The following is a 14,332-nucleotide window of genomic DNA, read 5'->3' on the forward strand; positions in this document are numbered from 1 at the left end:
GCCTGTGAATGTGAACAGGGAAGTGCTTGTGAATGCTGTGTGCAGTTCTTCACAGGACTGCTTTTTTCTGCTACTCTGAAAAGTAAATCCGCGTGGGGGAAAAACCCAACCAAAACCAGCTCAAAACCAACTAAACCCCTAAGTGTCATCAGTCTCAAGGTGACTTACAGCCATGTATTACTTGGAAAATGACAAGTAAGAAGGTTTTTAGAAGATGCTCAATATGAAAGTGTTATAATAGCTATTAAAAGAGGATAAACAATGGGAAGTGTGGGAATCTTGGAGAATTTGGACACCTCTAAGTTATAGGCAACGTTCCAACAGTATAAAACTTTTATAGATAATCTATCACTTTATTTCAAATTAATAAAGTACAAATGGCAGTAATGACTTTCAGTATTCTTGAAATGATCTTCCCAGAAACCCAGCAGTTATTAATAGAAGTTACTAATTTTTTGTTTTTGTAACATCAAGTTAGTCTAATAGCAATCAGCATATAGTATCATAGAAATCATCATGGTTTCCTATAAAGAGGAATTACAAGAATAGCTAGATAGTGAACAAGAAGAAGACAAGCTTAAGAGTGACAGAAGGGATAATTGCTAAAAATTACTGAACAAAACCGAGGAAACAATAAGAGTGTACTCAGCAAAAGACTGTGGAATTCAGATGCAAATCCTGATTCTTCTTTCATAAAGCCTCTTACACATATTCATCTCTAATGATGTTAGATGTCAGTGACATATTAATGATACATTAGGACAACAATTTCAAATTTCAAATTGATAGTTAATTACCTGTACCAAATTTAAAAATCAGGGTTCAGTTTCTAATTCTTTGAAAGAAAAACTGTGATTTTATGCCATTATTTAAATTTTTTTCTTACTGTTAGATTGTGTGTGTGTGTGTTTTGTGAGAAAGTTGTAGTAATTTTTTTAAGTATGCCTTTGTTTTTCTCAACAGTTCAGGACGGCAGCTAAGTGAAGTCTTCATTCAGCTCCCGTCTAGAAAAGAACTACCAGAATACTATGAATTGATTAGGAAGCCAGTGGACTTCAAAAAGATAAAGGTAAGGAATGGAGGAATTTTGGCAGTGGAGATTCCTCCATTTCTTTTTGTTTTAAAGAAGGGTGAGCATAAAGTTGTTTTTAAAATAACAGTATGATTATTTCATGCCACCTGTATTGGTGGATTAGATTTTAAACACTGTCACACACCTTGTTAGTAATTTTGTTCAGTGCATATTGCACTGTATCTCTGTAATTTCAAGGTCAAGTCAAACTATAGCAGTGTGACATTGATGACATCTCAGTGCCTTTTTTGCAAAGACTGCATTGTGAATGTGTCCACAAATCTTGTAAAAATACACTGTTGAAAAGGATTTAATAGTTCTAGGGGAATATACCTATCCCTTCTTTTAGAATCACAGAGCCATGAATATTCTGAATTGGAAGGTGTGGATACATATCATCAAGTCCAACTCCTGGCCCTGCCCAGGACACCCCAAGAATCACACCATGTGCCTGAGAGCAGTGTCCAAATGCTCCTTGAACTCTGTCAGGCTTGGTGCTGTGACCTGTTCCCTGGGAAGCCTCTTCCAGTGCCCAGCCACCCTCTGGGTGGAGAACCTTTTCCTGATACCCAACCTAAACCTCCCCTTACACAAATTCAGTCCCTTCCCTCGGGTCCTGTCACTGTGACCACAGAGCAGAGATCAGTGCCTGCCCCTGCTCTGCCCCTCACAAGGAAGTGTGACTGCACTGAGCTCTCCCCTCAGTGTCCTCCAGGCTGAACAGACCTCAGCTGCTCCTCATAGGGCTGCCCTTCTAGACCCTAGCCTCATATCTTGGAAGAGCCATGTCAGATCCAAACAGAGTTTGGCCGATGGGGTTTGGCAGTGTGTTGTACCTTGGGTGGTGGATGTCATAATTCTGTATCTTTCACTTGTGTTACAGTTTCTGGGTTTCTTTGCTAGAAAGACAAAATTGGAACTTCTTTTACTAAAAGAGCTCCAATTCTCTTGCTTTTAACCCTTACAGTTCACAAAGAAATTGCTAATTTTTGCTCTTTTACCTTGACACATTTTTTGAGTGATGTGTTAACAACATGATTGTTTAAAACAGATACTTAGCTTGATGCTTAGCTAAATTTTTTTTAAGAGAAAGCTTTTAATGTGTTGTATCGAATACTAATTCAGTTTCCTCTCTGCTGTTCTTTCTGCACTGCTGCCCATCAATACTTGTCTTCATTTCCTCAACAAACGTAACAGGAAAGAATTCGCAACCATAAATATCGGAGTCTTGGGGATTTAGAAAAAGACGTCATGCTGCTGTGTCACAATGCACAGACATTCAACTTGGAGGGATCTCAGGTCTGAATGAGTTAACTTCTGTTAAACATACAGGTTTCCCCTATCTAATGTTTTTTTAGTGCTTGTTGATTGTTATTTTTGTATTTTTGATCTCTGTTTCAATTCTTACTTCATTTTTAGAATCCAGAATTCACTGGACACTACAGCACTGTGTGAATTTTCAGAAAATTTGTTTTTGGCGCTGATTCTGAGATCAGATTTTTCTGATCTCTGTGTACTTTAAAGCTGCAGTAAGACTGTTTGAATCTGTGGCAAAAGGCAGTGTGTGGAATGATGCATCAGTTTATGTTTTCCACAGTGGGTCACAGAAGTAGCAGGTGTTAACAGTACAGCTCTAGGACAGGATGTTGAGGAAAATACGTCATAGAAGGCTTTTCAGTTCTGCAAATGGAAGTTAAAAATTCAAGATTGTCTATCAGTAAAGATGTATATATGAAGCTTTTTGCCCTCTGAAGCCTCTGTTTTCTAGTTTGTTTGGTTTTTTATTGTTGAAAGGTCAGTGTCCATTTTAAGAAACAGTAGGAATAAATCCCAGATGAGTCTCGGGTTTGGAAGGCAAACTATCTCAAAGAGATGTTTTGCATACATGACTGGGCTCAGAATTCAGAGCAGGGTGCTGATACAAAAGGGAAGACTATGAAATCTGCCTGGCAGATAACGAAAGTTAAGACAAACAGATAAGAAAGTTGTGTCACAATACAGTGAACTGCAGTCTTGGATGATTATTCTTATAGAGGAGATTCAAAAACAATCCAAAAATTTATAGATGAGATCAAAAAGTCCAAAAGTAGTGTTTGTGATACAAACACAATATTCAGTTGAAGCAGAGACCATGAAGACAGCTTCCATAACCTGCAAGAGATAAAAAAAGATGTTATATGAAGCTTAAATGAAAGTAAGCTGAAGGATGAAGCTGCCAATAATGAATGTTTTCTTAAAGTTTCTAAACATTAGTGATAACATTTAGCTAAATTGTGGAGTTTATGTTAAATTTTGAGAATTAAAAATGAGTATGGAATTTATTATGAAGAACTGTTGGATTCAGTTAATCATTTAGCAATTGATTAATTTTGATATGAAGAGAAAATTATTTCAGTAATATGTACATGTGATTTTTTTTACTGTCTTCAGTTATGTGGAAACAACTACAAATAAATGAACTGAAAATATTTTTAAGAGTAAATTAAGTATGATAGAATGCTTGGGAGAAAATTTTACTACACGTCCAGATGTAAATTTTCAGTTTACTGCTTATTTGTATAGCAGTAAAATGGCTATAAGTATCTAATTATAACAAGAGGGGGAAAAAAGTGGAAGAAAATTAATAGCAAAATGTATAACTGAGACTTCAGAAAATTGGTAGAAGTTGGTAGAGGAGATAAAAAGGGGTAACAAAAAGCCTGTAGTGGAATGGGGAAAATAACAAAATTATTCACATCAAAATGACTCAACCTGCTTATGGAAAACTGGTCTCTTCATAGGCAGAGTTGGTAGAATTGAGAGAAGTAATCCTGAGTGGATAGAAGTGTTAGTAGATACTGCTACTCTGTTTGGAAATAACCTAGCATGTTGACGTACCTGTTATAGTGTTATTTTTTGTTCCAGTGAACCAACATTAATTACCCAACCTAATATTACTTTTTATATCATGAAGCCCAAATAATGTGTATCTGTGATTATTTTTCCCTTTTTTTTTTCCTGTAAAGTTCTCACACTGTTTATTTTGATTTCCCCTGAATTGCAGGACACTTCTGCAGCAGTCCTCCAGTTTTCCAGACTTCCTTGATACCTTGTGTTCTTTGTTACAGTTCTGATCTGCCTTTGCTCTGACATACCAATTGACTTCAGTAAATTAGATTATTTGTGTGTGCACTCAAAACAAAAGGGCTAACTCAGGTATACTTGTTTAAGGACACAGTGAACTCCAAGTGTTCTGTTAGTGTGGTGCATGCTGCTTTTCCTGGGAGCAAAGTAGTTCCTTCTGAGATGGAGGTTTATTCAGGTTTTTCAGGGATAGAATGACTTCGTGTGTTAAGGCTTTTGTCCTCAATGAAACCTCAGTGTTTTGAAAAGCTTTCCATGTCCTAATAGTCAAATGACACACAGATGTGTACAGGGTTAAAAGTGCTTGTGTGTCTCTTCAAAACAGAAGATTTCTCAAGAATGGTTGTAATTTGTTGTGAAGTTCTTTTGTCATTGCTTCTCCCTTTTTGAAGAAAGGTCTGCTCTCATTGTTGCTTGATTTTTTTGAAACCTGTTGGAATTGAGTTTCTGTCAAAATAATAAAATTTCTATTTGCATAGCTTTTCATGAAGCAGCCCCATGGGATTTTTGTGTATCAAAATAGGTAGGAATATTGCAAGTAATTCCACATAAAGAAGGTTAAAATAATTTTTGAAACCCCTGTATTTCTTTGGAAAACTGTGTGAAAATCTGGGTCACATTGATATCCTAAATATGTAGTGACCAGTATTAAAAAATAAAATGTTGTACAGGTCTTGAATTATTTTGACTTAGAAAAGTGTTTTTGTGAGAAAGAACAGAAGGTTAGTTGAAAGAACTATTCCTAAGAACAACTGAATATGCTAGGCTTAGGTATATGAAAAATAAATAGTTCTGAAGGGGATCTTGGGAGGTTCTATCAATAGCTGACTTAAAAAGATGTAGTATAAGAGAAAGTCAGTTGTTATTTGGCTTCAGGAAGGAAGTTCTGAAGTCTCATAGCTCACTAAAGTCCTCTAAGTAGAGCAGCCTTCTCAAAATATTCATGATTATTTTTTTATAGATACTAGATACATGAAAATTTTACCATGATTGAGAGCAGTCAAACATCTCAAAACAAAAACCAGAGGATTTTACAGAGTGGGGAACGATCCACAGTGAAAAGCATTTTTTTGTAAAAAGCACTTGGTGGTCAACTGGAAAAAATAGGAATTAGGTATTTCATGTTAAGTATTCTGAACAAACTTTTTCTAATTCCATTTGTTGACCCCACAAAGTATTAGAGCACTTCTATCATGTTTAGCATACAGACTGCATAATGGCAGGCAAAAATCTTTTTTCACAAATACCTAGCGTCCCTTCGTACAAGGAAGTGTGTCATTTGGCCAGAGGAGTACAATGAAAGACAGCCAAGGTAGATGATGATGGTGACTGTGATGATGATGATGATAAAATCAAATGCAGTCTGTGACTCTGTACTCTCCTAGTAATTGTTCTTAATTGTTCAGTGCTGAGTTGTGCAGTGCTTGTCTTCTGATGTTTTACAAAACAAACTGCACAAGATACTTGTTCAGGTGATGATAAAGAATCAGGTACTCGGCAACACAACGAGATTTTTACTGTGGTAATCTCAGAAATGTGTTACAAGCCAAAAGGAATCACTCTTGAGAGCCCAGTTGTGCTGGAGGTTAAAGAGAAAATCTGATCTACCCAAGATACTTTGGATACTACAGAATGTTTGAGAACACATGTTCAATTTAGAGCAAGCCCTGGTCTTTTTAGATCTGAGAGGAAAGATGGGATGAGCTGCTTGGGATAAATTATTTTCCTTGTAGCCTCTTTGGATTTCAGAAAAAAGCCTAAAGATAATTAAATGACTGTTAGCCATTCGTCATTATTAACTGTATTGCCAGATGATAACCCATGTTTTAATTAAGGTGCTTACTGCCGAAGTCTGTTCCTTTGGCAGGTTTTCAAGGGTGTTATGATCTGATGAAAATGCACAATAGTTTCTATGGTAGTAGAAATAACAAGAAAAACATTAACTAGACATTATAGATGTAATACATTGTAAGAGTTGTTTCTTTGCAGCTCACTACTGACAAATTTCTTCATTTAGAGCATGAAGAATTCATGTTGGCATTTCTTGTGCAATTCATGCAACAGACATTATTACTTGGTATTTGAAAAGGCCATGTACTCTTTAGACTTGCATTGGAAATTTAGATCTATGATGTGAATTTCTGATTCTGCTTGACTTCATAGTTCTGACAGAGATTTGTACCTGTACTGTAGATCTATGAGGATTCCATTGTTCTTCAGTCTGTGTTCAAAAGTGCACGACAGAAGATAGCCAAAGAAGAAGAAAGCGAGGATGAAAGTAATGATGATGAAGAAGAAGATGAAGAAGAGGAATCGGAATCAGAATGTGAGTCTCCTGCTAGGTATTGACAAGGAAATGTATCTGGGGATGGAAGAGCAGGTTTTGCTGCTTCTGCATGGAGACTGATTATAAGGTTCTGTTTTCCATTCCTGGAAGTAGCTTCTTACTAAGGTTGCTTAGGTGTAACACTGTTTTGGTCTTTCAACTGGATGTTCTGGCCTAGTTCTATTTAAACTACTCTTAAGCCAGAAACAAATCACAGAGGTGCTTTGTGGGTATCCATAATTGTTTACAAGCCCTTCAGGGCCTGTTCATGCTGTTTGTAAATGGAAGTGGCTGGAAAGGCTAGAGACAGTCTTCATCAGCAAGTGGTCAACCTTCAGGCATGATGTGACATACCAAGTTCAGCACATGGATAAGAATCAGATGATGTTAAAAACACTCTCCAGTGTGACAAGGACTAAGTAAAGCCCTGATTGTTTCAGAACACTCATTAAACCCCTGCAGATTTGGAAACGTGATGGAGTGGAAAAGGATGGATGCCTTCATTGCACTTTATGCCAGTCCAGTACATCTATCCAAATTCCAGCTACCCCTTTTCTCTGGTTACAGAAGCTGTAGTACTTGGCCCTGAGCTATCCTTCCAAGTGTGTCACATGTGTGTGCTAAGCATGCAACTTCAGTAGCTCATTTGGAGATGAGTGGATATTATGGAGTTGGAATAACATGTTCTTTAGAAAGGTGTCTACTCAAAATTCACCAGTAACATCGACATAGCATTTCTATACTATAAAAGGCAAAAAAAGTCTGTTTATACAAAGGCTGAACTTTTCTATGGTAAGGAAGAAAATATTTTTAAATATTGAAAGACCTTATACTATCTGTACACACCATACATTGTGAGAGTGAAAAGAGGTGCATATACCTAACTCAAAATTAGTCTTTATAGTACAATATATATTATTGTTGAAACTATTAAAAACAAGAGAAATAAAAGCAAATACTTCTTGCTTTGTTGTTCCACAGTCCATGTAAACTCATAGGGGAATGCCTTTTCAGGCTGCTACCAGAGGTGAATTTCTGTGAACAGGAGACAGCATTCAAAGTTGATAAGTGAATGTTATATTAATGTATATAACATTAAAATTATGCTATGCTAAAATAATTTTGCTGTAAAATTTCTTTCAGCAAAATCAGTGAAAGTCAAAATCAAGTTAAATAAGAAGGATGAAAAAAGTCGAGAGAAAGGAAAAGGCAAGAAGAGGCAAAGTAGAGCAAAAGCCAAGCCTGTCGTGAGTGATGATGATAGTGATGAGGATCAAGATGAAAATGTAAGTTTTGTTCAGTGAGACTGTGGAAGTGGTTGCAGTGATTGCATCTCTGCCCTGTCCTGCTTGCTGTCAGAATTCTCAACTATTCATGCTTAAGCACATATTTAACTTGTAGTGATCATCCCGAGAAAATTGGGTGGGGATATTAACTGTATCTGAGTGCACTTATGAGATCCGTTCCCAGTACTGGAAGACAAGAAGTCTGAGAAGTTTGGATCTTACTTCTTCGAGCTGTTCCTACATTCGTTGAACCTTTAAGTCTCATGGTCTTGTTCGCTTTTGTCCACAGATGAAAAACTTACAGCTTGATTATTTTTTACCTTTTTTTTTAGTGGGTGCTTCTATTATTGCAACAAAAGAAAATAAATGTCTTCCCAGTTGTTTTTGTATGTCTGGATAGAAAGAAAGAACTGGTGTTTCCTGACTCTCTGTCTTTCCTCTCTAAAGAAGTCTGCAGTAATTAGATGAAATTTTGTGAAAGAGAAATACTAGATAGCACAGTACCTTTCTTCAGGCTATCTTGATTTGTCAGTTTAATTGTCGTATTTCTTCCTCATACTTCCTTTTATTTTTCCTTCTTTAACAAATTCCACAGAATAGCTGGAAAGAATTTCTGACTTGTCTTGTGTCTCTTACCTCTAGGACCAGTCGGAAGCAAGCGGAAGTGATGATGAGTGATCCGTAGGGTTTATTTTCTTGGCAGAACTGACCCCTTCCCCTTCTCTCCTCTTTTCTCCTATTTTACACCCAGTGAATTCTTTTTGTCAAATAGACATCGGGTTGTTTCTGTATTCTCATTCTCTATAAATTAGCTTTAGGATAGTGCCAGACAAACATATGATATCATGGTGTAAAAAAGGCAAGAAAGTGTAACATATTGTGACCAAATGGGCCTCAAAAAACAACAAAGAAACCTTTTGAGGGAAAATGTTGGTTTGATAGTATATTTCCATGGGCTGGTTTTGACTTGGTAATGGTTTGATTGTGACTGGTTTTATGGTTTGATAAGGTTTTTTTTCAGTGGCATCAGAAAGGCAGCAAAAAAAAAAAGTCTTTTGTAGCATTGATAACCAGGAGAAGTCGTTAAAAACCACTGGTTATTTTATTTTTCATCAGGCAGTTTTCAAATTTTTTATTTGTCCTGTATTGGTTTTTTACACTGTGGTACATATATGCGACTTTGTTTAATAGCTTATGAATGTTCAGTAGTTAGCTTTCATACATCTTGCCCCATATACGTTTTTCCACTTTACGCTTGATGATCTTCAGAAAAAGGCTTTTTGAATTGTATCAGATTTATGTCTACTGTAAACTTTGCTTAACTTTTTTTTTCTCTATTAAAGAAGTTGGTTTCAAAATGCTATTGAATATTGCAATCTATATAGTGTAACGTATGGCTTCTTTCATCAGACTGATCTTCTATGTTACCAATGTGGGTTATCACCTTTTCCCTAAAGTGTACTTAATCTTTGCTTTCTTTGCACAATGTCTTTGGTTGCAAGTCATAAGCCTGAGGCAAATAAAATTCCAGTAATTTTGAAGATTGTGGTGTTGGTGTTTTTCTAAATAAAGACATAATCGAGTTCAATAGATGCGGCCTTGTGTTATGAGTTCCACAAAAAAATTTTTGTAGTAGCAATGAGAGGGCAGGAGTGTCTCCTGTAGAGAAGTCCACTTCGGTCCTTCCTGGGTATAAAATTCAAATATCATAGAAGTATCTTCTGAGATTGAGAGAAAATATGCAATACATGTTAAAGAATAATAAACTTAAAGTGGTAGACTGATACCTTGAAATAAAAGCATAATTCATTACTTGATTACAATTGAAGTTGTAAAGCAATAAAATACTTTTTTTTTCTTTCAGGAAATATATATTCATATGCCTTACTGGGCATGAATACAATTAGTTATGCAGCCAGTCAACCCACCCATAAGTCAGTTTATTTAAAGTCTTATCTTGAGGTATCACAGTAGTGATGCAATAAGATGTGGTAGTATAAACACTTGAACTATATATTTGCAGTTAACATTGCTACTCAGCAAAATCAAACCTTGAATTTGAACAGACATTTTGTAAAAAATGCCTAGAAGCCTCTTTGTAAACAGAACATTTCTTTGTTATATGAACTTCTGAGAGTGTGTCTGCAATAAATCTCTTCATACTGCCTTACATTATGTTAACTACTTCAGGTTTTGTAGCTGATTTGAAAAATGATCAGTAAGTTGGACTGGTGCCCATTTGTTTGTATTAGCCCTGCACTGAGAGAGGTCAGCTTTGCTTAGGTTCAGCAATTTCAAACATCTTTATCCTAGCGTGTGCCCCATCTGAGCGGAAGACCCAGTATTTCACAGAGAGGTATCACTGATCTTAGAGGCTCACGCTGATGATACCAGAGTCTAAAGCAGCACTGCAGAGAGCAAAGTCCTGGTGGACACCAAGTGGAACGCGAGCCAGCAGTGTGTTATTTTGGCAAAGAAGGTATCCTGGACTGTGTTTAGGAGGAGTGTTGCCAGCAGGTCCAGAGAGGTGATCCTTGGCCTCACCTCAGCCCTGGTGAGAGGTATGTGGAGTCTTTGTCCAGTAGTGGACTCCAGCTGAAGAGAAGACATGGACATGAAGGAGAAAGTCCAGGAAAGGGACACTGACACAGTTAAAGGACTAGAGCATATGACATACACAGGGAGCTTGAGAAAGCTGGCACTGTTCAGCATGAGGAAGAGTGGGCTCAAAGGCACCTTGATGATGGGAATTAGTATTGGGAAAGGGAAGGTGCAAAGGAGGCAAAGCCAAGATCTTTTCAGGACAGGACCAAGAGGCAATGGGCACATACTTAAACATGGGCAGTCACTATGAATATCATCAAACTTTTATTATGAAAGTGACTGAGCCCTGGAACAAATTGCCCAGAGAGCTTTTGAAGTCTCCCTTGAAGATACTTGAAAGCCAACTGGATGCGGCCCTGCTTGAGCAGAGGGATTGGACCAGATGACCTCCAGAGGTGCCTGCCAATAGTTCTGTGATTCTGTGACACAGGATAGTTTAGTTTTCAATGCCAATTTCACAAGACCATAGATAAATGTTGTTTGTTCACTGAAAAATGAACCAAGTCTACTAACCTGTTACACATGACAAAAATCATGTGGCAGTGGGCTCCAGTCATTGCTGGCCTAGACTGGATTTAAACTGACAACTTGGATATAAAAGGCACAGTATCACATTACTCATCCCCAGGGTCCCTGATGACTTTGCAGTGACCCAGTTTCATTTATTTTTCAAGAACTCATTATTTGCAGATGAGCATTTACCTGGATAATAAAAATTAACTAAGAAGATACAAAATTTATGTTGAAATTGAAAGTGGCTTTGGGTTTCGTCAATAACTATAAGTCATACAGTGGTATCAGTTTACATGAAGAAATACAGTTTAATTCTTAGCTGTAGTTTCTTTTATCCAGTTTAATTAATTTCAAAATATTTTCAGTTTCCTCTCTGAGTTTCGGAAAACCCCTGAAAGACCTGCAATTATTTTTTAACCTTAAAAATAAAACATATTTAGGATGTAAGACATGCTTATGCCTTCACTGCAGTTGGTCCTGTTATTTTGCTTAGGATTTGAGCTCGTTTCTACCAGAGAAGAATCTTAATTGTTATCTTGCTGTTTCTCTGTATGAATTTACTGTGTTTTTCAAGATGAGTTGTTTTCCTGGCAATCCTAGCACATTAGTGTATGAAAAAAAAAAAAAAAGGTACTAGAAAAATTATTGTAATGCGGTTTTGTGTTTTGGTAAACAATTTCCAAATCGTTTACCAAAAAAAAAGAGAAAATCTTTACTGAAATATAAATCTGTGTTTATGATGGAACAATTTTCTGTTTTACAGAATTCCTTCTTTAGTACAAAGTGACCAGCAAAACGTTTGAAATACCTTTTGGGCTGTACCAGGGGGGAAAAAAAAAAAAAAAAAAAAAAAAAAAAAAAGGCACAGTGCTACAGTCTGTATTGAGGAAAGCTCATTTCCTGTCTTAATTTCAAAATAGTGAAATAAAATTGGAAGTGGTGTAGCTTGGGCTCTGATGAGGACAGGCAAAGTGAAGTAAATAGCAAGATGTTTTCTTTGATGCATCATTTTCTCCTGGGAATTAGGCAGCAGTGTAAGTGGGCCACATGAAAAACATTTAACATCTTTTATACATTTCACATGCTATTAATAATATTTCTTTTCCTCTCACATCTTCTGAAAGAAACAAAGAAAATACAGAATTTTTTACTCGTTGATTTAAATGGCTTCCTCCTTAAATGTGTCTGGTCCTCATTGCAAAGTATTTTTCACTCCTTCAGCTCTGAATGGAGCTGGCAACTCCATGATTGTGGAGGAATTAAAGACACAGCAAATGCTGCCACAGCCTCTGTGCACACTGAGATAAAGGCACAGCTGATGCAGTGGTAATCCTCTAAGTTGTGTGCAGTTATTGAGCTGTTGATACATGCTCAGTCCTGTCAACTGTCTAAGCATTTATAACTCTGTTAATAATGCCCAACCTACTGTCACTTTTTCATGAATGCTTGGATGATCAGGTTTGCCAAACACATAGTCTAACCTAGAGAACAGGGTACAGAATATAAAAAACAAAATTAGTTTTTTATAAAGGGGTTTTTAGGCTGGTGTCTTGCCTCTGTTCATCCCCTGAAAAACCTCTGACATGTTTTAAAGTTCCTGCAGTTTTTCAGTAAGGACTTCAACTGTATGCTAAAACATAGGTTCAAAAGGAAGCTAGCAAAAGTAGTTGTCTGATCTTAAAGAAGAAGGGGAGGTATGTTCAGGGTAGGCAAAGAGGTCAGTGATACACAATTCTGTTGACTTGTATATCATTTGGGGAGTCACTCATCCCTAATCTTTCTGTGCTGACAAAAGGCATAGAAGGTAGGTGAGAAAAAAGCAATAAGCAAAAGGGTATGAAACAAGTCACCAGTCAGCATTTACCTAATTCTGTTTTGATGAAACTAAACATTCCATTCAATGGGAACAGAACTTTAGGACTGTGTAGTCATAAGAGTGTTTAAACAGCAAGGGCCGTATTTGCACAGGGGGCAACTTTGTTAATTACATTGAAATGAAAATGCCATGAAGGATTATCCAGAGGCAGCCTGCCTGTTTTCTCTGAGGAAGGTCAGAAAGTATATTTTATTCAACAGATATTTAAGCATGATATAAAACAAAAATTCACTGGAAGTTGGTGCATCACTCCTATTTCCGCTTAACAACCAAGAGCTCAAGTGAAAGTAGGTTGGTGCAGACACACCAGTACTTCTTTCTCATGCAGAAGTCATATCTTCTTTCCAGATGAAAGTCCTTGTCTCTCCATTAGCTTGATGAAGATTGGCAGTGTGGCAGTGTTTACCATATTTTTGGCTCTGTGTTCACACAGGGATGGGTTTGCTGAAGAACATGTTGAAGTCTGTGCCTTGATCAGACAGTGTTATGTGTTCTCCTGTCTTTATTACAAAGAGCTTGTATTTCAGTCTGTGTGGTGTTTTTCTTTCCTTGTTATATTTGTGACCACAGCAGACACAGTAAGAACAAAATTCTTATCCAATTAGATAGTGACAGCTTCTGTTTTCTTCCCCTTCATGCCAAGTTGCTGTCAAGGAGGCTGAATCATAACAAATTACTGCAACATGAAGTTACTATGTTTTCAGAGGGACCAGAAAATTTGTATTGGAGATTTATACACAAGACAAGGACCATTTTCATGACAACTTCCAATTTAGGTAGCTGCTTGTTGGGTTTGTTCTTAGTGTTCAGTGTCATGTTTTCATGCACAATCCGTTGTTGTGATGACATATACTGATGTTTCATTACATTTGCCACTTTTGGTGACAAAGGGTTTAAGCTATTAACTGCATCATCTGCTAGCTGCAAATACAAGCTTTACATCAGCTATTCTCACACCAAGAGGTGGAGATAAAATACGAGATAAGATAATAAGAGATAATAATAAGAGATGGTGATGGAGAGAGGACCCCAGTCCTAAGACATGAATTCATTGCAAGTGAAAGAGAACTACTTATATGGCAAATGCAATTTTTTTTTCTCTGAAACAGACATGGCTTCTGGTAGAGGTGAATGTGTATCCATTTGCATTATTTGTATTATGGTTTGTACTCCATTTTGCAGTACTAGCATCTGTTATGTGCATTCTCCCCTTGGGCTTCCAGCATGGCTTCTCTCCATCACCTTCCATTGGAATAAATTTTGTATGTACTTGAGTGCCTTACAGACTTAAAGAAGTTAATGCTTAATTGTGCAGCATTACTTCCCACCTCCTTTGTCATTCTAAATTGAAATGAGAAAGAGGAGGAGCAAAAAGGCAGCATTCACCTAGAATTTTGCTTTTTCTAAGACCAGGACACCTTGTTCCTATTAATGCTGTTGTCTGCTGGCATAACCCTAGGGACATGCCAGTGTTCTGCACTTTTAGAAGTTTGTTTGAACCATTCTTATTGTCAGAGAAGAAAGCAGTGAAG

At 37.0% G+C, this 14,332-nt stretch overlaps 1 protein-coding gene across 3 annotated transcripts in view; it reads left to right on the plus strand.

Annotated features, from left to right (window-relative positions):
• SMARCA2 (SWI/SNF related, matrix associated, actin dependent regulator of chromatin, subfamily a, member 2) overlaps positions 1-9,348 on the plus strand; it is a 118,383-nt gene extending 109,035 nt beyond the window's left edge. For all 3 annotated transcript variants that reach the window (XM_066338632.1, XM_066338636.1, XM_066338633.1), the window contains 5 exons: positions 964-1,069; positions 2,270-2,371; positions 6,389-6,521; positions 7,665-7,807; positions 8,450-9,348. In XM_066338632.1, the coding sequence (XP_066194729.1) occupies positions 964-1,069; positions 2,270-2,371; positions 6,389-6,521; positions 7,665-7,807; positions 8,450-8,485 (520 nt within the window). In that variant the 3' untranslated portion in view covers positions 8,486-9,348. The remainder of the gene's footprint in view (positions 1-963; positions 1,070-2,269; positions 2,372-6,388; positions 6,522-7,664; positions 7,808-8,449) is intronic.
• The last annotated feature ends 4,984 nt before the right edge of the window (positions 9,349-14,332 follow it).

Source organism: Sylvia atricapilla, chromosome Z, assembly GCF_009819655.1.
Source record: "Sylvia atricapilla isolate bSylAtr1 chromosome Z, bSylAtr1.pri, whole genome shotgun sequence".
Classification (NCBI taxonomy): Eukaryota; Metazoa; Chordata; class Aves; order Passeriformes; family Sylviidae; genus Sylvia; species Sylvia atricapilla.